This window comes from Castanea sativa, chromosome 7 (assembly GCF_040712315.1).
Source record: "Castanea sativa cultivar Marrone di Chiusa Pesio chromosome 7, ASM4071231v1".
NCBI classification, from domain to species: Eukaryota; Viridiplantae; Streptophyta; class Magnoliopsida; order Fagales; family Fagaceae; genus Castanea; species Castanea sativa.
The window spans coordinates 2386145-2411442 of NC_134019.1; the positions used below are offsets into that span (position 1 = coordinate 2386145).

The following is a 25298-nucleotide window of genomic DNA, read 5'->3' on the forward strand; positions in this document are numbered from 1 at the left end:
ATAAACAAGTCAATCTTAAGCTTGCGTTTTAGGCTTGTTTAATAAACGAGCCGAGCTCGAATAAAAAATATTGTTCATGAACAAGCTTGTGAACACCAAGGTTCGATACAAAAGTAACAAAACAAGTTGAGCCTAGGCTTATTTATGAGTTTGGTTATAAAATTGATATGAGCTTGATAAGTAAACTTATATCCTTCTAAGACTTTAATTAATTATAAGTTGAGACTACTCATACAAACCAAATAGGCTAGATAATAAACTTGATATAGGCTTGATAATATACTTGTGTTGGATCTCAAACTCAAAAACATGATATTGAGCTTGAGTTGGGCTTGATATAGAGCTTGAGCTTGGCTTGACTAAAGAACCAAGCCAAGCCAAGCCGAGCTCAAACTTTTATACTTTATAACAAGCTCAAACTTGAACACTATTTGTAGGCTTATATCAAGCTCAAGCCAAGCTTGAACATTCTATTTTTGCTGTCGAGCTGAGCTTGAACATTCACTACTTGACAAAGCTCAGCTCGTTACTTGACAAAGCTCGACTCGTTACTTAACAAAGCTCGGCTCGTTTACAGCCCTACTTTTGATTGATTCTTTAATATTTTTTGGCATTTCAAAAGTTTTAATATCTATTTTTTTTTTTTTTAGTTTTTTTTTTTTTTTTTTTTGCAGTATCTAAAAATGTCTGGCATATTTTTTGCAAACCCATTGCACGTTCAAACATTGTTTTTTTTTTTTAATATATCAAATTGTAACATAAAAGACTAGAGCAATTTATGCAATGGTATAATTTCGATCTTATTCAATTTAAGATTTTATTAAATTTATTTTAGTTTACTACACAAATAAATAGGTTTCCGTATGTAGCACGAGTTTGCGACTAGTTTCAATAAAATAAAAAACCACCTCTCAATTTTGATTGCATGTGTCACATGTCGCACATATGCATATTCTAGAGCCACATGTTTATAACTTATCTCAATTATTTTATCTATTAATTTTTGTGTTACTTTATATATACAACAAAATTTGTTTATTCTTTAGACTTTACCTTTAATACAAATTGGTCAAGTCTTGTAGTTCAATTGACAATTTTCTGTATTTCTAATAAAGATATCTAGACCACCACACACCTTTGGTGCGTTGGTCATTTCACAAGTATAAGTGTTTGTGGGGTGTAGGGGCAAGGGACGGGGTTTAAGTCTCCAAGAGTGAGCTTCACACACATATACACTTAGATTAAGTTAGAGTAGAAATTCTATCTTATATAAAAAAATAAAAAAATAAAGATATCTAGAGTTCAAATTTTCTTCCCCCAACTATTGAATTTAAAATAAATAAAAAATAATTTAAGACATAAATGGTTCATTAATTTCCATATCACAATCTACATTAGACTTATAACATAGTCAAAAATAAATAAAAAAGAATTTAAGACATAAATGGTTCATTTCCATATCACAATCTACATTAGACTTATAACATAGTCAATCGTAAATCTACATTAGATTTATAACATAAATGTAATTTTGTTGGAGCAATCCAATGGCTTTGGCTATCCTATGTAGTCCTCTGGGGTAGTTTCTTTTGTCAATAAAATCTGTATGCAGATTATCAAATAAAAAATAAAAAAGATATTTACTAAGAAATAGATTGTTTAAAGAGAAATATTACCATGGCAGGCTAAATAATCTTGAGTCATGAGTGATGACATTGACAACAAATTTGGAACAAACTTGTTGGAGCCAAGAGCCTCATAGTTTAACTAGTTAACATATTTTGGTGTTTTCAATGGATACATTTAGGGTCCAAATCCCCCATTCCCGTTGTAATTATCAAATTATCTAAATAAAATAAATGTTTTCATCATGTTTTTAATTTTAAAGTTAACAAATAGTGCTCTAAGGGTATTAGTTTACGAAATAATTTTAGAAACTTTTTATGGAATAAGAAAAAAGAAACTAATTTTTGACATTTTTTATATTTCTCATAAAACTAGTATCAAAACTTGCTTTAAATGATCTATTAACAAATATCCTAAGAACATCTGTTAATTAATCAGATCTATTAAAAAAATAGAGCTTGGTCTCCTACCATACATGCATGATTGCGAATTAATTAGCAATTACAAATGCATTAGTAGCATCCCAGCTATCAAAAAAAATGCATTAGATGCATTAGGTAGTACTTAGTAGTTCATGAATGAATTAATTAATAAACAATGAAGTATAAAACAAAACGAAAGGTGATCAACATCAACCACAAAAAAAAAATTAGGTTGTCCTCTTCGTTTAAAAAAATGCATAAACAGTGCATGGATGGACAAATAGAAGAGTAGTAGACCAAGTAATTAAGATAATCTTAAAAACGTACAATTCTAGGTAACATACAGTGAACATTTGAGTACAAACTCAATAAGAGAATCCCATAGGCCAAGCAAAGAAGCGAGATTCACGGCATAGATGAATGTTTAGAGGAAACCTTCACTTCAAAGTGTCCCAAACTTATGAAAATAAAGGACTGTAAATATCATTGCCCTTGTCCCCCTTATGAGTCACACTTCCATGCTTCTCTTCTCTCATATTCTCAGCACACACATTTAATTTTTTTAACACTGTTTTTTTTTTTTCTTACAATGGGAAGAGTCTCTGTGGGGTACCCTAAAGTACTTATTTTTTAATGTAACACACCGACAACCCCTTCAAAAAAAATAATTAAAAATAGGAGTATTCATATTGCATGCTATTATTGTCATTCACGTGGGAGTGTGATTATTGCTGGGTTTTTAGTATCGGCTCTGTTTGGAGAAAAATACTAGCTAGCACTAGAATTATTGTGGTCCATTCTCTGACGTATAGCACGAGCTGCACCACCATAATCATTATCTAACCTTTATTTTTATTTATTTTTTCTAACCTAAAAGCTTGTTTAATAATAATTAATATCCTTCTCTTCTGTTTACATGGAGGTAGAGATCAAAGAGGGGATAAGGTGTTAAATTAATTTATTTATTTTTAGACTTCGTTTGGTTGAAAATGAGGTTAGAGAAAGGAAAAAGAAATGAGGAAGGGAAAAGAAACGAGAAAGAAAAGAAAAGAAAAGAAAAGAAACACTTCTCTTATCTATGTTTGGAAATAGGGAAGACAGGAGAAAATAAGAAAGAAGAATTATTTTGTTTGGTTTGCAAAGGGAAAGATAAATGGATAGATATATCTGTATATTACTTTTATACCCTTCGAAAGAAAGGAGAGGAATTTAAAGTAATGGACAAAAGTGTAATTTGGGAAGTATTAAAAGTCAAACTTTACAACTTTATGTTTTTTAATTGATATTTCCTTTCATTTCCACTCAATTTGGGCAAAAATGAAAACGTGGGCCTAGCTGATTCATTTTCTTTCCTATTTTCCATCCTTTTTATATGTCAAACAATGAAAATCTCACTTTTCTCTTCTCTTCTCTCCTCTTTTCCCTTTCCCAAGTGCAATATTAGGAAAGAGATTTGAAAAGCTTTAGAGAGGTAAACCCTTCGATTTTAATTTCCCAAATTAGGAAGGGGATGAGAGAGGAAGGTTTTCACTTATATTAAAAATAATAATAAATTTTCAATTTATATTTATATTTATATTTATTTATATAAATTGAACAAAAGATGAGTATAATTTTCAGTCTATATAATGTCTTACTATTTCATTTACTTCACATTTTAGTTTTTAAAACATTCAAATAAAGAGGACGGACATCTATACCCCTTCTTCTATTTAATTTTTAAAACTTCCAAATAGGGGAAGGGATAAACATTCCCCTTCACTCACCTCTACTAACCCCTTCATATATATATAAAAGTAAATTTTCAATTTTGTCCTTATAATATCAATTTTTATCTATTTCTTTAAAATTATATTAAAAAAAAGGATTTAATGTCATTTGAGTTTAAAAAATGTTGACTATAACGATTTTGGTATTTAAAAAAAAATTATTGATGAAGTGGAAAAATTCAATCCACTTATTTCAAAATGGATGGAGAAGATTTTAGGAATATCATGATGAATTACCCTAGAAACTTTAAAGAACTATAATCCATTTTTTCAGTATGATTTTGAAGTTCATTGTGAGTCATATCCTTCCATTATCTTCTTATAATAACCTCATGCTCTCAGCTCATGCTCACTAGCATCTAGGGTTGGGTGCACAATTATGACTCATTTAGATCTCCTACTTCGATAGGTTAGGGCCCATTGGATAGAGTGTCATTATGATCACGTCCATGTAAAAGACATCAACTCAGATTGCCCTTACCCATTTTTTTGTTCATTAGAAAAAAAAATCATGAAAAGAAAACTTTCAAGTCATTCCATGAGGATGACCTCCAAATTTTTTCCCCTTATGATCAGGTAGGAAAGGGAAAATTTGAACATGAATTCTTTTTCACGGGATAATGTGGCAATACCACTAAATCATAGAACTCTTAATAATTTCTTTTTATTACAAAAGAAAGATAAATATGATTATTAAGTGCCCAATTCATGTAATAATTACTTTCAATCTATATCATATACTTATGTTTACCTAAAAAAAAAAAAAATCTATTTCTATTTTTTTATGAAAAAAAAAATATATATATATATATATATGTGTGTGTGTGTGCGCGCGCGCGCGTGTGTGTTTGACGAAGAATCTAATGATTTCCCTTCCTTATCATAAGGTCAAAAATGTTGATTTTAAAGCCTTCGTAACCTATGATATTTTGGTTTGTGTTTGGTTCTAGATTTTAATCTTGAGTGTTAAATTAGTAGATGACTTTATATCCCCTGCTTTTCATTTATGAAAAAAGGCTTATAATTTAATAGGCCACCATAAATTTCGGCCAGTTTTTTTATTGAATGGTTGCCCAAATTTTATGGTTTAGTAATGAGTCTACTGACATGTTGACAAACATCGAATGCAATACATTTCAATAATTCTGCTCTATTATTTTCTTTTATAAGGTCAACCTCAAGGTCATACACTGTTGAACTGTTCCAATGTAAAGTATCTTATTATGCATCAAAGGCACACCGAAAAGTGAAAACAAATATTAATATATTTAGTACTCATTCTTTTTTTCTTTTCTTTTTTTATGAACATATTTAGTACTCATTCGTTTGGACATCTCATAAAAGTTGTATATCCACTATGATTAATCCCCGTTATGATTGTATACCACTGAAGACATTGAAGAATCATGAGAAATGAATAACTACATTTGACAAAAAAGCCACTTTTGGTTTCTTAATTTCATCACCACATGTCGTTAATTATGTTGGATTTTATATGTAATATTTTCATCAACATATATGATAGTTATACTTTTACTTTATAAGATTTTAATTTGGAAAAAAATTGATTCCAAACAAGTATAAAACTATCTTTTTCAATCTATTACATGGTTATTTATAAGATTATTCATGTATATTGTTTAAACAAATCACGTGACTTATTAAAAGAGTCATATAATTAAAACTACACATGAATTGTATTTTCAATCATTACACTGTGGGTTGGAGAAAAATAACTCTAAATTAGTTTGGATACAAATTTTTTCTTGGCTTATGGTGGATACAACTAACACAAGGCATATAGTGGATGGCAGCTATATTGTTAGCGGCTCTATATTGAAACTTGTATGCATGAATACCTTGCATTTAAATCATGAACAAAGATAAAAAAATGACTTATATGTGTTCACTTACTAAATTACACTTAAGTGATTGTATATAATCATTTTAAGTGAGTCATCTTCCTATTGTTGGTTTTGGCCTATCAAGTTTGTCACCAAACTCTATCATCATTACCAATGAGCAAGCCGAAAGAACTCTCTTCTTTTATTTATTATTTCTTTAAACTAAAGCGCGTTTTTGCCAATTGAAGTTTAAAGATTTTCATTTTGGCTCTTTACGTTTTAATTTATTTTTGGCCATTCATGTTTTGATTTAATCTATTCTCATATTGGTCATGCCATTCTTTTTTGTTAGTAGTTTGATTATCGAGTGCCAGATAAATAGTGTCCATTAAGAGACGTCATCCATATAATACCAAGTTTCTTCTAATTACTTGTAGAAATGGATGATATGGCCAATATGAAAATAGAACTAAACATGAAGAGTTGTAATGAAATTTTGAAACTTAGATGGGCAAATAAAAACAATCCAAAATTTGAAGAGCCAAAAGTATCTCTCTCTCTCTCTCTCTCTCTCTCTCTCTCTCTTATTTTTTTTGGGAGGGGGGCATTCACAGAAGATGATGTTATGCCAACGATAACATGAGTTCAGTGACAAAAAACTTAAGTTCCTTCCCATAAAAGAAAAGGGTATGGTAAACTAATGCTCTTAGGGCTTTTTTTTTTTTTTTGAGGGCGACCTTAGGGCATTTGTTAATAGAATATTTTAGGAAAGTTTTAATATTACTTTTATGAGAAATATAAAAAAACTGTCAAAAAATTAGTTTTTTTTTTTTATTCTTTTTTTATAAAAGTTCTTAAAAATATTTTCTAAACTAATGCTTTTAGGGCATTCGTTAAATTTTCACTAAAAAAAAAATAGTTAAGTTCGTAAACAGACATATACTTACATTACAACACTTGAAAAAATCAACAGGCTTTCTGGTTTTAAAAAAGGGATCAATTTATGAATGAAATTGTTGTTCCTGGAGTCGCATTATTTACAACTTTTTGTTCTCTGTGACGCATAATGGTTAACATGCCATGTTTGATTATATCGTAACATGAATTGATCATGTAATACAAAATGCATAACACTCAACACCCATGTTCTCCTTGCGTATTGCAATGCAGAATGTGCCATCAATAGACTCAACTCAATAAATTCACATGAAATTTATTTTTTTGAACATTGAAAAAAAAAATTACATTTGATATCTTGTCGTTTGTCGACCAGCGAATTCAATTTATTTCTAAAGAAATTTAAGATCTACTATGATTATTATTATTATTATTATATTTTGCTATTAATTAATATTGCTAGTTTGTAATGATTTGCTTAAGTACATACGCACTTAAAAATAAAAACTATATATATATATATATGAAACTTTCATACTTAAGTTTAATGCTGTTAGCTAAGGGTCTTATAGCTGAATTAGTACATTCTCCTATGTATAAAATGTTTGGAGGTATGGGGAGAAAAAAGTTTGAGCTGCGAGATTAGCAGCATATTATAATTGTTTCTTAAAAAAATAGTTTGATGTTGTTAATATTTGTTTTGAATTTTTACCAACTCTTACTAGATTACTCAATTTTAGTATGTAAATAATTTTTTTATTTTTTATTTTCTTTTCTTAACTTAGTGTTTTTTATAAGCAATACAAATAAGTTTGTTAATACTTATTGCATTTTTTCAACTAAGTGATGGATTTTTAGTCCTTATGATCTATTCAAAATGTACAACAATTTTTTTGAAATATAGTCAAACTTTCATTAAAGTTTATTCTTGAAGTTATGATTCGTTTTAGTAAGAAAATTTGGATAAGCTTCAAATGTGTAGAAAGTAGTTTTAAATATGAGTTTGAAGTAGTTTCAAATGGGTGGAATACTGGAATCATTTCCTTTAAATGGCTTGAAATAGTCTAAAATGAGACACTTGGCACACAAAGTTAGAGTGAAATTTTGAAATCTAATTAGGACACTTAACAAAAAGTTATAATGAATTAATTAGACCTTTATTGAACTTCCATTTTAAATATATTAACTATTTAGAGCTCTTTGCATATGTAAAGGTAATCTTAAAAATAATCACAATTAGATACATATGAATTGTTCATTCTTGTGGATTCTAGTTAGTTCAATTGATAAAGTCTTTTGTTGTCAAATAAAAAATCTAGGATTCTATTCCTATCTACACCAAAAATTAATTATCTTCACCCAATGACCATTGATTGAAATTCTATGGTATGTATTAAAAAAAAAAAAACTGCTCATACTTAAAATTAATAATATTGATGTTCTTTTTTGATCAGTTGTCATTTGTCAACTCTATGCAGTTTTTTTAGAAATAACCACAATTAGATACATTTACAACTTTAGTACTTCAATTTAATACTACTGATATTTCTTTTTGAATATTTGTCACTTTCGAAAAAACCATTGCCAAGGATATTATTTAGTAAGCAAAAATTAGATAGTTTCTTGACCTATTTATATACTTAGTTTTACTTTTTATGCATATTATTTATTATAACACAATGATTTTTTTTTTTAATGTTTATTCTATTTTTCAAAGAAGTTATAAAATTCATTCATTATGAAAAGTTAATGAAATTTTTTTACAGAATGTGATACTTTATTTATTTATTTATTTATAATTTATTAAGGTTTAAACTAGTATTAATGAAATGAAAGTGGATTAACTTAGTCTTTACAGAGTTCATACTTCAATATATATATATATATATATATATATATATATATATATATATATATTATAAATACATTGTACCTTTAAAAAATCAAAATGAAATAGTAAAAGTCAGAATCAAGAAAGAAATATGGCCATGGTGGTGTCCCAGACAAAGTAGACGTCAAGTGGGCCAAAACATGGTTGCTGGGCCTGAAATGAAATTAACACCGGCCTAATTTTGAGGTCTAGCTGTGTGTGGGCCCAAAAGAGAACCCAACCAAGGGTAGCTAAACTAAACTCACCTTAGGTTGGGAGGTAAACTTCGGACATTTTGGGAGTGTTTGGTAGGGGTGTTTAAACAAAAGTTTTCAGTGTTTAACTTTAAACAACCCTACATGTATTTTTACAGCACTTAAATAATGATACTAGAAATCTCTAATCAAACAGGTCCTTCATTATTTGTGTTTATGGTTGTAGTTATACATTTGTCAAACGTTTTTGATGCATTTAATGCTTTCAGGATTGGACTGGTATTGCTGGGCCCCAGCCCATTCCTTCAGCCCATGTGCCTCTGATTTTGACTCTTTAGATTTAGATACATATCAAATTATTTCATGCAATTTCAACATCCTATCCACAATTAGCTTACATTTTTTCTGGGCCCATCATTGGCTTAATTCAGCTAAAGAATAGTTTAAATATAAAGACGTTTGATTGATTTGAAGGACATTATTAGTAAACAAAAAGTTCCCACTTTCTATATCTTTCAGAGACAAAATAAAAAAGCCTTTAAAAGGAGAGGAACAGGTTTCCACTAACATGAATTGTTTACATCTATCTTGTGGAAGTGGAACCCAATGAATTTGTACTTGGCAGGAAAACTAGTAGATATCATATTGTTAACCAAACCATTATGTGATCAGGGAATGACATGGATTTGGACTACCTCTAAAATACTACTTCAATGGAATAGTAAAAATAGTACAACTAAAAATGTTTGCCGGGTTTAGGTTGTTGCTTATAGAAGGAACAAACTATAGTTACCGTAAAGCACATGGGGTAGGGTAGTTGAGCTATATCAGTAGCTTAACAAAAGGAACAAGTTCCATTATGCCATTGCTATTCAATAATAGTAACATGTCCAGGTAAAAATGAAAAAAAAATTTAATACCACAAAAAAAAAAAAAATTTAATACCACAAACCATTTCACAACTACTTTGCCACAACTGTGATGTGGTGCAGTGCAATTGGTGGAGAAAATTGTGAGTCTATTTGTAAGTAATAAACATCCACTCATAGCCTGTCAAGTTAGAGTTGTGGCAAAGAAGTTGTGAAATAGTTTGTGGTCCTAGAATCACTCGTACAAATAGAATGCTTTGGATTGCGCGTATCATGGCTGGAAACTAAGACTGACTGTGTGTGTCAAAACTTTGATCATCAAATCTCAATACAAGATCCCAAGTGACTATAAAAGAACATGAGCCTTGTGTCATTCCTGTACTCTCTGAATACACAAATAAATACCTTTCACATATGCAATCACCTGGCCCAAGGCAAAATGAATCGGGTGGAGGCAAATGAACTATTCAAGTCCCTCACCCTCAACCTTCATTTGTTAGCCATTGTCTGCTACAGAGTACAGACTTTGGAAGAGCTCTAAACAGTTGGCCAGCCTCACTTCAGCAGCAGTACAACTCTCAACTTTCAAATTGTCACTGTTTGCTGCTTCTTATTATCTGTTCATGTTTTTACCGACAAATTTCCTCTTTTTCAATCTCGACAATCCCTTCTGCTTTTCTTCTCTCTTCCTCTTCCTTTGTTGGTTTTGAAATGACTTACCAACCAAGGAAGGTTGTTCCTTCAATGCAAAGCTCTTTGCGACATGCCCTAAATGAAGTTTCTTCACCATAAATATTCTTTTCAGCTCACCACGATGAGCAGTGTATGCACGGACCCAGGAGCAAAACGCATCCTTGGCCAGTTTCTTCATGCTTGGCTAAAGCATAGATGAGAAGGAAAAAAGTTAGATTTAGAATGCAACATAATAATATTAAAGATCAAATATGTAATCATCCTAATATACCACCCAAGTTGTGGGAATACATTATTATGGATCAACGTGCAAAATTATACCTGGGCCACAACAAATGATTCAAGTGCCTTTTGCAGAGATAGAACCCAGGGATGTAACTCTAAGGTGAGAAAGTTCTTGACATGGCGCTTCTGATCATACACTGGGAAACTATCCAAGACTTTAAGGAGGGGATACTCAGTTAAAGACTCGCCATGTTTCTCCAAGTCTTTTAAATAGTCCATTTCAACTGGTTGCAGAAATAACAATGCCTCTCCTCGTTCGCCCAACCGAGCAGTTCTGCCAACCCTGCATCATGGATCAAAGAGAGGATTAAGCTTCCTATGGACCATTTATACAACACAAACAAGAAATACTGCATTGGCTGGATTACATATTTTAAAGACCCAGCCTGGGGAATCTCGTGTACTCAGAAATAAAACTCAATGACAGTGAACGCTATATGTAACTTCAGATCAGAGAATAGTAATGCAGGAGTCCAATAAGTGGGTATATCCGTTTGCTATATTTTTCAAAGATGTTCGGATGATTATTTAGGATGCCGCTGTTCTGAGATGCAGTCAGCCAGATGAAATGTTGTAACAAGCTCTCCACAAGTATTAATCTCATGTGAATAACATGAGCATATATAGAGTAAAATTATATCATAATGTTTGCCAACTAATTTCCAAGTCAAAATTCATTGAATGGTCATCTTAGACTGCATACCATGATATAAACATAAGAAGTGTTGGTACCACTAATAGTCACCCAGAGAGAAAATACTAAAGTTAACATTTAAATTTTAAAAAAAAAAAAAAAAAGCAGTTAGAAGCCTCTGATATACCTATGCACATATTCTGTAGCCTCCCCTGGAGAATCATATTGTATAATAAATCTAACTTTTGGAATATCCACGCCTCTAGCAATAACATCTGTGCATAAGAGAAGAGCTAATTTTTCTGTTTTAAAAGCCTGAAATGTGGTTCTTCTATCCTCCTGCTTCATATTCCCATGTAATCGAAAAGTTTTGCTTCTAATGAACAATGGTCTTAGTTCTTCCTCTGGTGGTGTATTAGGGGAGAGTTTGAATTCACTTAGCAGAGAGTAGTGAAAATCCACTGCATCACATGTTGAAAAGAATACCACAATCTGTAGAATGAGTATGTGAGTGAACTTAGACAAATCAAACCATAAGAAGAATATATTTACAATGTCATGAAAATAACTTGTATAAACAATCTGGAAAGCACCAATGTACTATCCTCGATTTTTTTTTTTTTTTTTTTTTCTAAAAGTTAGGAATGCATAAGGATATGGCAATTTTTCTAAGAATGCATTTTATGAAAGTTGAAAAAATGTAATTGGCGCTCTGAGATTGGCTGGAAACTAGTCTACTAACATCATTCACAATCGGAAACTCTAGAAATTTGAAAATAAGTCACCAAGATATTCAGACTACATAAATGGCATTAATTCTTAGACAGATCAAGAAAAGTCAGCACATACTACATTTACTTAGAGCTTTGTATCCTAGTAGCATTGCCTATTCTCCTTTATGAGTAGAGCCAGGGTTCAAATATCCCGTCCCTCATTGTTGTAACTATCGATTATATATATATACACACACACACCAAAGGCTTTGTCTAGTGGTTCCCAAGGTTTCAAAACTCCTATCCAACATCTTGAGGCCACCCCCAAGGAATTTCTCCCTGTAATTCTGTGGTGTGTGGGATGGGGGACTATACACACTCAGGGGAATAGTCAAGCTATCGAACTCTAGACGACACTCCAGATCCTACAATATTAGAAGCATAAGTGAAAGAAGGATATACACAGCTATAGTTTAACATGTTATTAATCCTTTCCACCCACCAAATCCAGTTTAAAGCAGTTTAGAGCATTACAAAAGCTAAAGCCTCACGTGACACAGAAAACAATGAAAGTTTAAAGTTCAACTGTGATCTTACCTTTTGGGAAGGTCCGCTCTCAAAAAGATGCTTTAGAATGGAAAGAAGTACAACTAGCCGTGAGCCACAGGGTACTGCATTCAAATTTGATCAGAACCTTTATATACAAAGCTGTAAAGATTCACAAAATCAAGCTTTATATCAGCATATACCTTTCACATATCTCTGAACTAATTGAGATGGAACTCTAAAATCTGCAATTGGAGAGCTCATCAATTTATCAGGCTGTGTTAATTCATCATTCACATCAAATCCCAAAGATCCAAAATCTTCAGATGATAATACAGGCTGTATCTTCTTGTCATCAAGGCCAATCATAACAGGATTCTCTAAACTAAGTTTGGCAAGATGATTTACTTTTTCATTCAAGGTAGCCGATAATAGCAAATTCTGTCTCTGAGGCTCAGAATTACATGAAACGGCAATCTCTTTGCCAGCAAACTCATTTGGCCTTGAACCCAGTTGATCTAATATTTCCTCTATTTCTTTCCCAAATCCTAATTCCAAAATCCTGTCAAGCACAGGGAGAGTTAATGACAGCATGATAGCGTGAAAATAATACATCAGTGGAAGAGTATTATATATATTATGGTGAAAAAAAACATAGCGACTAGAGATTTTAGATATACATATCAGCTTCATCAAAGATTATCCAACGCATATTAGTGTGCAAGAATGATGATGTATTCTTTAAGTGATCCAAGAGGCGCCCAGGAGTAGCAACAAGAATAGATATGCCTGAAATGGACCAGGTGAAAAATCCAACATATTATTAAGGGATGCGTTCAAATATATGACAAAAGAAATAAAAAATCAATATCAAAACTAGACGTGATTCTGACCTTTGCGGAGCCTGGCTTTCTCCTTTGACCTGTTTTCACCACCCATTATATAACCCGGGACAATCCAATGAAAACGGTGCAATAACTTCTGTAAGATTTCATAAACCTGCATGCATAGCTCTCGCGTTGGTACAAGGACCAACGCTAGTACCAGTAGACAAACTAAAAGCTAAGGAACCAAACGCACCCCAAAAAAAAAAAAAAAACTACAATGGCAGTGACTGGAATGAATATATTCGTAACCGCTAAACATTTTCCAAAAACCAATACTGATAAATGAGAGAAAACCTTTAACACCCCCGCCCCCCCCCCAAAAAAAAAAAAAAATTTCTAAATTCATTACAAAGATTTTCACTTTGCCATGATAGAGTCAGAACTATCAACTAAAAACTCAAACTTTCATTTTCACAACCCCAAATAGAGTAATTTGTTTTGGTCTCCTATCCTTCTTTACCCTCAGAACACAAAATGGGGGAGCTCAACAATTAAGCATACATTGCAAGATTAGAGAGTGGTGACAATAAAGCTGACCCAATAAAGAAAGACAGAGAAATGTACCGAAAGTTCCATCAGAACGCTGAATACGAGGTTGTTTTCCCTGCAAGTGATGAATAATTGGAGCCAAGTACGCAATAGTTTTTCCAGTACCAGTAGCAGCATTCACAAGTCTACAAAGTGCTTAGTTAAAGAAACAATAACACCCCAATTCTCCAAATATTATACGACCCAAAAAAACAAAACAACGTAAGAAGAGAAGGATACACATGGCGACCAGAGAGAATGACTGGAATGGCTTGGGCTTGTACCAACGTGGGAGCTTCGAAGCCCATCCTGTCTGTTTTTACAATATACTAACAATTAACAAGCCGTGTGTTTTGCGATTACTAAGACAACGAAAAAGAGTTTATTTTGCTTTTTTGGGGTACAATTTCTTGCTTGCTTGCTTGGTTCTATGTATGCAATTTATTTGTGTCAGACAAGGTAAGAGAAGAGAGAGAGACACAAACCTCGGAGCTGGTCGCATAAGGAGGAGTGGAGACCGAGGCTGGAGAAAGAGCATGATGCGAAAATCTCGTTGTTGTTGGTGTTCTTCTTAGTCTCTGCGTCTTTTGTTTTTGTGGGGTTTTCGCTTTTCTTCTTCGTTGTCGCCATGACAACTGAGAATTGAGAAGGGTTCAATGGTGAGCGTGAGAATGGAATAGGTAGGGTTGGGTTCTATTGTATTGTGGGGTTAATTTTCTTGGGCTTCCAAGCCCATTTTCACCTTTACTTTGTTGAGAGAAAAAAAAAAAAAAAAAAAAAAAAAAAAGCCCATTTAATTATTAACTATGAAATTAAGAATTTTTGCTCTAAAAAAAAAATCAGAATTTTTATTTAATTTTTTAAAAATATTTTACATAGATAGAAGGAGGAGTGATGGTTGTAAGAGGTTTTGAGAGGGAAAACGAATATTTCGGGGATGAATGATACAACAAGTTAATTGAGGAGAAAAAATAGAATATATAAATTAATTATATATTCATCAAATGTAAGATAGGAAGGTATTTTCCTTTCCAAAATTTGTTTTACTTTTTTTTAAAGAGAGTTTTAACTTATATCGTATGCTTTCGATGATAACTCTTTATGATAACTTATATTATAAATTTTACCAATTGAGCTAATGAGAATCCACAATACTTGTTTCAATTTATTGTTTATAATGAATTCCTATAAATTTAGGTATATTATGAAAATATCCTTTGATAATTTGTATTTGATGGATGTGTTTCTTTTGGGTGTATACATTATTCGAATATGCTTATTCAATGACAAGAGTATCAAATGAACCAAGTGCTCGTCTTGAAAATACACTTTTTTTCTAAGGTTTTTAGTAACACAGTGTTGCAACACTTGTTTTGAAGACTTCAAAGAGGACCTACATTAAAAATATAAAAAACTAATATAAATGTATACATTTAAATTTTTATTAAGGTTAAAAATGACTCAAGTCCTTACAAAATTAACTTGAATGCTTTCTTAAATTTATGTTATTAACTTGAATGTATTCTTAAATTCTATTTTCAATACCAGTTAACACGGTCCTTTATAAAAAAAAAAATACATTTTTTTCAAAGGATAAAACATATAAACATATATATATATTGTTAATATTACTTTTTCTATTTTATTTTTCAGGAAAAAAAAAACTTGAAAAACTTAACTATAGTTGGACATTTAGGTGGGAAACACAAAAACCCACTCACCCAGCACTACAAGTTGAGCCTTGCATTTTACATTTTGAATGAATAGCCACAATTCTAGTTCTCTAGTCTCAAGACATAAAAATACTAAAAATATTCCGGTCGGAAAAAAAACTCATCTCAAATGTCTTTCTCATTCCCATTTTCCTCTAGCTAGTGCTCGTGTACACACTTTCCAAGCTTTGAAAACTTTCATCCAAAAATCCCAAAAAGCAAAATCAATCAGGTAAAACCTTTTCCACACTTTCTCTTTTCCTTAAAATTCTATCTAAAAAAAATTAGTATTTTGAATAGTTAAAGTGAAAGGAGAAATGGGATCTGGAAGCGAGGTTGTGGATATCGATAGCTTGGAGAGAGGTTTGTTGTTGTCAACTCCTACTGGTTCTCAGATTCAGGTGGGAGCCGAAGGCGAAAGCGAAGAGGAACCGGTGTTGTACGCGGCGTCGTTTGAGGAGATGGAAGAGAATTTCGTGAAGTACCAGACTGCACAGTGGGTTGTGTACTCGTTGCTATTGATACTGGCTTGGGGAATCGGATTGTTCATGCTTCTTTATGTCCCAGTTCGCAGATACATACTCCGCAAAGATATTCGCTCCAGAAAGCTCTTTCTCACTCCGAATTCCATTGTTTACAAGGTAATTTCACAACCCCATGTCTTGCTTTTTTCTTTTTTTCTTTTTTTCTTTTTTCATTGTTAGGGTCATTGCAAATTTATCAATGTTAGCAAAAGGAGCTTCTTTGGAGAATTGGGTCATCTAAATTAAGAGTATTTAAGTGAATCATGATTGGTTGAATTGTCATGTAATGGATAAATGGAATTTTTCTTCAAACTGCTTTTTTCATTGGTATTTTGGGCTTGAAAAATAAACTGGGTAAGAGTATAATTGTACCTATAAAATGTAAAAGCTTTAAAAAAGTTGTACATAAGCTGAATAAACTGAAAAAAAAAAAAAAAAAGCTTTGGGGAACAAGATTTTATTGGGTATCACTTGTCAGAGCTGTTGTGCTGAGTTCTTTTGATGAACTTTTGAGTAGTTCATCGTTTTTTTTTTTATTGGATGTGCCAACATATTGATCTTTGTTTGTCAAATGAAGTTGGCGAGCCATGAATTGTTCATTCTTCTCGGGTGGAATTAAGGTAATGGTTTTGATGCTATTTGGAATCAAGAATGAATGATTCCACTAGATAATACTTTGTTTTCTCTAGCTTAGATTACGAGGCCAGTGCCATTTCCGTGCTTCGGAGTGTTGAATGCCAATGTATTGACCTTTGTTTGTCAAATATAGAGTTAGTGACTTGTGAACTGTTCATTCTTCTCAGGTGGAATTAAGATAATAGTTTTGATGCTATTTGGAATCAAGAATGAATGAATCAAGTGGATAATACTTTGTTTTCTCTAGCTTAGGTTACAAAGCCAGTGCCATTTCCATGCTTTGGAGTGTTGAAGAAAGAGAAGCATGTCTTGTTGCCTTCAGTTTCTGACCTTGTAATTGAACAAGGTAAAGTGTTTGCATTGTTCTTTTGCATTATTCCATAACTTATTAATATTCTTTTGCTGACTGTTGCTATCAGTCTAGCTCTTTAAGTAGGATTATGTAATGGCTAATTGCTATGTAGTTGCCCAAAACAAAAACAAGTAATGATCGATGAGGACTGATTTTCCAGGTCAAGGTTGAGTGTACATCGGAATAATTGAAGCACAAGAGCTTTACATTTTGTAACCTTATAAAGCTTACATTTTGTTGACTTGGACCTAGTAGTTGTTAAAATTGGGTCTGATAGAACCTGGATGCTCATGCAAAAAGTCCACTGTTAATTATGTTTTTAAATTTCCAACTTTTGTTTTGCCTAAAGCTCAATCAAAAGTCTGATGCCTAAATTTGAACAAAAATGTATAATTGCAACCACATACAATATGTGGATACATATTTCAATTTTCAATTGTATTGTCTCCCATTAACTCAATCCTAGTAATATTTAGGGTTCTTTTTTGTTATTTTCAGGATATTTGCAATCCCTCTTTGGTGTCTACTCTCTTAGAATTGAAAATGTTGGTGTAAGAAGGCCCCCAAGTGATGATGTTCAAATACAGGGTATTGCAAATCCACGTGCTTTCAGGAAGGTATTCTTTATTTCAAATCGCATTTGTCTGGTGACTTCTGGTTGATAGATTTGAATTCCTTTATATCCTTTGATGCACTTTTCAGGCTGTTTTAATGCGTCTTGCAAATATGAGAAGTGAGGGTTTCTCTAGACAAGTTTCCACAATTGAAGATGTTCCAAATTTTAGGGTAAGTCACTCATTGTATGCTTGTTCTGCTAACATACTATTAGAAAAGCATTAACCAGTGTAATCTTTAATTCTATTCTGGTTAATATGTTCAATTATGTTACTTTTGTTATTCTTGCACAATCAAGATTATGGCATTTTAGTAATGAATTAGAAACCCTGTAGGGAAATAAAAATGCCAACTAAGCCCTCTTATTGATTGTACTTTTTGAACTTTGTCTTCTTGAAGTCTCTCCTCTCTCCTCCTGTTTCCTTATGTTATGTCTCACTGTTGTCAACAGCTGGTTTCCCCATCAAAATCTCTCAGGCATGATTCCATTTCACAATCTGGGGACCTAATACTACTACAAAAACTAGAGGAGGTTGGAAGTTCTGTGAAGGTAGAAAACTAATGCAAAGATTATTCACGCTATAAGTTGGCTATGCTTTTTTTTTTTCTTATCATATGTATATGTGTCTCGTATCTACTGCAGAGAGTTCAAACTTTAATTGAGGAGCAACATTCTCAAAAATCAGAAGTTTTAGATTGAGGTATGTGGACTCATAATGCACACTAGAATGACTATTACTGGCTTGTGGAAAATGCTTTATTGGACATTTCTTTTACACAGATGCTGAAGCCTTTTAATAATAAACTTAATGAACATGTATGTCACATCAACTCTAGTCTACGAAGAGTAACTGATGGTGAACTTCTAAATGCATCACAATTTCGCAAATCCCCTAATTTCTTGCATCTGCTTTAACTCGCCTTTCATAGTGGGGGCATTCCAATGAATGGACAGTCTCTTGGATTGGTAATCCATGCAGTGCACAGTTTTCAGAACCCTAAGCATCCAACATGTGTGTTTTGTATGTGAGAGTGTCTGTTTTTAGTAAGTTATATTCACGTGGGTGGTGGGCTTTGACTAACATTGTCTGTTTACTGAGTGGTGCATCCTGATGCTTTGGAAAATGAAATTTGGCTAGTAAATAAACTATTTAGCTGCTTCACGGCAAGCTAAGTTTATGAAACACTAGGTTTTGGCTGTTCAGATTCTGATGTAATAGAGGTATATATTTGCAGTTTTAGTATTGTGCACCTTGACAAAAAGAAAAAGTATAAAATACCCAATACTCCATTACCTTTGTTTACACTCTGTAGAGGTGCATTTTTCTTATCGTGTTTCTTGAATGCATTCTTATAATTGTTTTATTTTGTGCTTTTGTTAATTTGTTATGTTGGCATACCAGCTGTTAATCCAAAATGAGAAACATGAGAAAACCAAAGTCCGAAGTTGACATAGTTCTTGATCTGCAATGCAGGCTACAAAGTTATACATAATATCATATCTTGCCATTTAAACAGTGAACCAACTCATTTTGGTATTTACCGTCTGAGCTGCGATTTTAAGGAGTGATATTTTAGATCCTACAGAGCTAAATTACAATTGAATTCTATTTGTTGCCATGTGTATGTTGGTGGGCAAGGTGTGCAATTGTTGGTCATTTCATTTAGTTTGTAATTTATCATACAACAGGCAGAAAAGTTTACGTTTTACATGTATACATCTTGATTATCCCTCTTCAGTCTCTCTATGCTTTGTTTTGTTGTTATAAGGTGTAACTAATTCTTTGTATCATGTATACTTGATACAAACCCCTGTAGGTTGTCTTCAACTTTTCATGTCTGATTTTGATGTCCTGTATGAGCTTGCCTTCATTACTAAAGATATTTTACAATCTTATCTCTTGTATTGTGAAGTGATAATTAAAGTATCATCATTGTTTATCATCCAAATAAATCAGAAAGGTACGTGAATGTTAAAGCACCTAGCCTCTGTAAATGTCATGAGTTTTTACACGTATGTGATTTTCTTTGCCAATTTTACAACGTGGTGGCACCGTATTATATTATATTATATTATATCATATTATACATACATATATATATATATATATATATATATGTGTGTGTGTGTGTGTGTGTATTTAAAGTGATTTTTCTTTTATTTTTTGAGAAAAATTCAAAGACATCTTTGGACTTTTAGGCAGAAATTAAACTGACCTCTCCCTTATTCTTTTTTGATAGGTAATAAAAGTTTTATTAATAACAAAAATGCAATGTGTTACGATTGTAAACACATAGCAAAGAAAGAATACAAACAAATCAAGTAGTAGATATAAAAGTAATAAGAAAATCAGACAAAGAAATAAAATGCGTAAGGCCTCAAATACGAGACTGCTTAAAAAAGTCCTAGCTAGCGATGTCTTCAACAATTCAATAGGTCTCTTTTATTTGAATTTATAGGTACTACCGCATACCCATGGTGCGATGGTTACTCCACAAGTATAAGTGCTTGTGAGGTGTGGGGGGGCAAAGGCCGGGGTTCAAGTCTCTAGGAGGGAGCTTCACACACGTATACTTAGATTAGGCTAGAGTAGAATTCTATCTTGTATTAAAAAAAAAAAATTTATAGGTATTGTTCTAAAAACTAAAGCATTGAAATAACCGGAAAATAGAGAGGTTTGTTGGATCAAAGGTTGAGACATAATGATATCATAATTAATTAAAACATTCTTATCCCAAAAAAAAAAAAACATTAATTATTATTATTATATAAAATTCAAAAATTTTATGAATTTCAAATATACTTTCACAACTTTTACAAGACAAATAGAAAATGATACCTCTAATTAACCATTAACAACCACCTTTCTCCATCACACAACCAGCTTTCACAACTTGTCACACACTACTTGGCCTCGTAAACCATGATGGATCAAGCAAACTTTTAGCACATCCATTCTTAGAACCACAACAACAACTCCGTTTGACTCATATCAAATCAAGCCACATTTCTCATTGCCACATAAATTTCTAATTCAAAGCCCAAAACTCTAAAATTATTAAAAAATTTCCCAAAATTTTCTCTTTTTCAAACCTGAAATACTTTTCTGACAAAGGAAGTGAAGCTTTGCAACACTGCTTGAAATGGATGAGCAACACCACCCTTGCCTATCTTCGCACCATTTTGTTTATATTTTAAAGAAATATTTAAATTTTTATAAGTATGTCTTTACAAGAATTTAATCATGGTTAGTAAGTGTGGTGGTCTTGTTTGTGTCTTGGGCTGGATTGCTCTTGCCGTACCATGATCCTATGATTCTGGGGTAAAAGAGTCGGGATTGGCCTAATTGAAACATACCTTAGGCCAGCTTGTGTGCAAGTTAGAACCCTGGCAGGAATCTTGAGCGTGTTGCGTGCCCTTGGCAAGAAATACTGTTACAAAACGTTATAGCAGGAAAAACATAATACAACAGGATAACTAAAATTCTATAACTAAAATGCTTTCTACTAACAACAATAATACTTGAATAGTTTCACAAAAGGAGAAGTATGATAATGTGATTACAGTAGGAAATAGATTAATAGCAAAAAGAAGTCACGCTAATTTTTAGTCAGCCATGGCTAAGGAAAAGAAGATTAATCTGCTAAAGGAATGGACTTGTCCCTTTGGTAGATTCAAGTCCAAGAAGGGAACCAATCTTCAATGTAGGTAACCTCAAAGGGAAATCCTACTGTAGAAGTTACTCACTTTGGAAAATGGACCTAAGTGGCTTAATTTCAGATTCTTGACTTGTTAGAGAGTGGGCTATTGAGAGAGAGAGAAGTGGGTATCCTATTGGTGCATGCTTTTACTCCTATCGCTTATATTTTTCTTCATTACTCTCAGTTTCCTTGTTTTCTTTCTTTTCCGTTGTTATTCCATTTCCCTCTCTCAATCGTTCTCGTGTTGTTGTTTACTGTGCACGCTATGGCCTTTTATACTCCCTGTCATGACAAGATTTTCTATTTTTACCCCTTAACTACTTTTGGCCTGTTGTGGGTATCCTTCCAGGACAGCTCACTGGTCTGTCGGTTGTCCAATCACCACCACTACACTGCGTTGGCCATGCCATGCCTTATTCCTAGACAAAAGTAGTTTTGTTTTGTTTTTTACTTCCTTTGGCACTCCCATCCAGATAAGGGTTAGGCTTCTCTCTTACTAACCTTTATAATATGCACTTTGTGATTCTAGCTCATGTTTGCCTCTTTTGGGTAGGATGTTATTCCAGTAGGACATTTCCCTCCAAAAGAGCTTGAGCAGGAACCCCAAAATAAGCTCCTCTTTCTCCCCACCGCTAGACCACACCTTCTCTTACCTCTGACCCGTGACCCACCTCCCCTGTATTGGCTAGGTACAAGTAGGTGGTGCCTGAGCCTTGTGTGCGTGTTCCACTTCCATATGAGTCCATTGTCGTTTTAGCGTTCACGCATTTGTCATTGCTTACAAGTTTGTTTGGCTCTGCTGCACGCTCTAGTGCTTGTTTAACTCTTGTGACATGAATGAGCTTTTGGGTCTTCATTCTTTGCATCTCATTCCTTCTTTGGGCTGAACATTGCTTGGGTGTGGGCTTTCTCTTCTTTAATTAGGCCCACGTCTCCTTTCATTCATTATCCGTAGGTTGGTTGGTGCTCCTGCCATGCCACTACATTGTTTCTGTAATGATATCATTTATCCTTGCTTATTGTACTGCTTTTGGGCTTGCGGGTTGAAGTGTCTGCCATCCCAGTTTCACGTGTTATTCCTTCCTTTAGTTTCTACTACCCAGCATTCCTGCTGGGCTAGTTTACATAATATCTCGGGCTTCCCTAGCCCATTTTATTCCTTAAGTATCCTTGACCCGTTTCATTTTTTGCTACTTCTTACATTCCCATGAGCTTTTGCTAAATCCTTTGGGTTTCTCTGGTCCAATTGCCACATTCTTTAACTTTGAGTTTATTGGCTTTCAAACCAATCTCATTTACCAATTCCTTTCTTTGGGCTTACTACTTCATTTTTTGGAGCTTCCTTGGCCCGTTTGCTTTTTTTGAAGCCATATTATTATTTTGTGGGCTTGTGGACCATTATTCTTGCCATTTTGGCTTGGTCTTTACTTTGTTGTTTTCTTTATTCACCTTTTTCATATTATTGGACATCTTCTGCCAGTGGACCATTTTGCCAAAAATGGGTATCAACATTAAGAAAATAAATGATAAATTTAGAATAAAAATGCAAATTTATCATGCATCAAAACACTTGCAATGAAAAATATATCAATTACCCATGGAAAAAAAGAAAAAAAAAACAAAATTCACATTTAATATTTTAAAATATACTTTAATTCAACATTAAAAGAATTATGAATTTTAATTATAAAATAAGATAATTTTGGAAACTTTCCCTTAAGCAAAGGTAGATTAGTGCACAATTTTATTATTTTTTGACTGAAAAGGTGGAATACTTTTATTAAAAGAATAAACAAATACATATAAAGAAGGGTCCAGGTCTCTCATAGACTTAATAGCTAGCCTAGTCCGCGGACAAGATTTTTATCATAAGAAACTCCACCAAAAACACTAGTGGGTTGGTTCGTTAGCCATTAACATATGATACTCATGCAGTAACGATGTTACCCCCACATAGAATAGCCTCAGGGTGGACTTTGTTAATATTAATTTAACAAAGTTTGGTCAATCGGATGTCAATGGGGAAAGTGTTTTTCTCCTTTAAGTTTGGGTGTAATTACCCCAAAATATAATATTATATATAATTAAATCGAGTTTTATGTTCACAGGCTCATTTAAGAACATATTATTATGTTTGAACTTGACTTGTTTAATAGTTGAACCTAAACTTGGGCCTGAGTTTGGCTTGTTTGCTAAACAAACAAACATAAACAATTTTTTTTTTAGTTGAGTTCAGGTTGTTCATAAACAACTTGATTCATTTACAATCTTAATTATGAGCGAGATTTTAGGCATATAATATCTGCTCCCCATAATGGGGGGAGGGGGGAAGTAATAGTATCTTTAGACTTAGTGCTTGTCCACGATTCTTATCATCTACAATACTTGTCCAAGGTACCCAGCCTTGAGTTGTCTATGGGCTGCATGGGCCATCCATGGTTAACTCAGATCATTCGTTTATGGACAATTTGGGTCATCCATGGGCTACTTAGGTCTTTTGTGGGCAGCTCTACTTATTCTTACATTGCACGAGCTGGTTGGATTCTCACATACACATCAAATTTAAATAAGAATTGTTTATTAATCGTTGTATTTCCTTTAGTTAAATTTAAACCAATGGAATACTAATAGGACTAATTCTATCATTTCTCAAAGTTTAAGGACCTTAATATAAAATGACAAGAATAAGGGTTAAGAGTGATTTTGACCTAAAATTCTCGGTTGATGTTTTTGAATTTTTTTTTTCTCTGTTTTTAAAACTTTTTTCCTCATTACCTGGAATATTGTTTCTTATTAATTATCATAAGAGTTATAAAGTAACCCAGTGTGACAAAGAGTTGCATAACTTACTGGGCTGGGCAGCCCGTTACTCAGTGAAGTGGACTACTAGCACTAGAAAAGGTCTAGGTAGCCCATTAAGGCCTAACATGTGGGCAACCCAGAAGCCTGGAGAGAGAGAGAGAGAGCGCGCGCTCAAATTTGGCAAATGACAATTGCTTTTTCCCTTTGGAGTTTGGATCATGGCTTGGCCCATTTGGTTGGCTTCCTTAGTTGTTGCCAGAGAGTTTTAATGTGTTGTACTTGTGCCTTATTGAGTTAAAAGTTTCAATTTTTTAATAAGCTGAAATAACTTAATGGGGGAATTAAAAAAAAAAAAAAAAAACTCATTTCTTTGGAGAGAAGAGAACCCAGGTATCTACCACTACGTACCAAACAAGGAAAAAAGAAAAAAGAAAATAAAAGAAGAACAAGGCAGAGATTTATTTATTTATTTTTTTTTTGATACTAGAAATTCAAAATTCTACTTTAGTTTAATTTAAGTGTATATGTGTATGAAACTCTTTTTTTAAAACTTAACTCCCGACCCTTATTCCCCACACTCCACAAACACTTATGCTATATTTGGATGTTGGGAGAAGGAGGGGAGTAGAGAAGAGGGAGGGAGAGTAATTAAATTACTTTATTTGGATGTTTTTTAAAGAAGGAGGGTGAGAGATTTGGAAGGTTTTGGAGGGGTTTGAATTACTTCTAACCCCTCATTTTTAATTCCCTCAAATTGGAGAGATTTGGAGGGATAGTGGAGTATAAAAATATTTGACCAAATGAATTACCAAATTTACCTTTACTATATTAACAAAATTACAAATGAAAATACTAATTATTCCATTCTCTCTTACTTAATTTTAAAAACATCCAAATAATGTTGAAGATAATCATTGCCCTCTACTCTCTTCTCCATTACTCTCATTTCCTCTCATTTTCTCTCTCTCCAAACTTTCAAACATAACATTATACTTACTATTGCGCACATTGGCGGTAGAGATTTAAATTTAAAAACAACATTCTTTAGATATTTTTTTTATGTAGCCAATACATATGTTTCACCAGACTCTAGAGTTAGCCGACACATCTTTTTTTGCAAATTTTTTTTTTGGCTGAATAAGCCAACAAATCTTTTG

At 32.8% G+C, this 25298-nt stretch overlaps 2 protein-coding genes across 4 annotated transcripts; one reads left to right on the forward strand and one right to left on the reverse strand.

The window, feature by feature from the left end:
• Nucleotides 1-9786: 9786 nt before the first annotated feature.
• LOC142643796 (DEAD-box ATP-dependent RNA helicase 17) lies at nucleotides 9787-14468 on the reverse strand. 2 transcript variants are annotated; one of them, XM_075818512.1, is made up of 10 exons: nucleotides 14284-14468; nucleotides 14039-14111; nucleotides 13835-13944; nucleotides 13277-13420; nucleotides 13064-13172; nucleotides 12587-12945; nucleotides 12435-12508; nucleotides 11312-11616; nucleotides 10527-10773; nucleotides 9787-10389 (listed from the first exon to the last, which is right to left on the reverse strand). In XM_075818512.1, the coding sequence occupies exons 1-10, from the start codon at nucleotides 14426-14428 to the stop codon at nucleotides 10126-10128; spliced, it is 1830 nt and encodes a 609-aa protein (XP_075674627.1). In that variant the 5' UTR covers nucleotides 14429-14468; the 3' UTR covers nucleotides 9787-10125. The 2 variants fall into 2 exon arrangements, with proteins under 2 accessions (XP_075674627.1, XP_075674628.1); XM_075818513.1 differs by having other exon boundaries at nucleotides 13277-13382; nucleotides 14284-14453.
• A 1074-nt stretch (nucleotides 14469-15542) lies between these two features.
• On the forward strand, nucleotides 15543-19604 carry LOC142642352 (uncharacterized). Of its 2 annotated transcripts, none has more exons than XM_075816704.1 (8): nucleotides 15543-15742; nucleotides 15811-16151; nucleotides 16923-17016; nucleotides 17521-17639; nucleotides 17725-17808; nucleotides 18089-18187; nucleotides 18281-18338; nucleotides 19113-19604. In XM_075816704.1, exons 2-7 carry the CDS (start codon nucleotides 15828-15830, stop codon nucleotides 18335-18337), a joined length of 777 nt encoding a protein of 258 aa, XP_075672819.1. In that variant the 5' UTR covers nucleotides 15543-15742; nucleotides 15811-15827; the 3' UTR covers nucleotide 18338; nucleotides 19113-19604. The 2 variants fall into 2 exon arrangements, with proteins under 2 accessions (XP_075672819.1, XP_075672820.1); XM_075816705.1 differs by having other exon boundaries at nucleotides 15606-15742; nucleotides 15799-16151.
• The last annotated feature ends 5694 nt before the right edge of the window (nucleotides 19605-25298 follow it).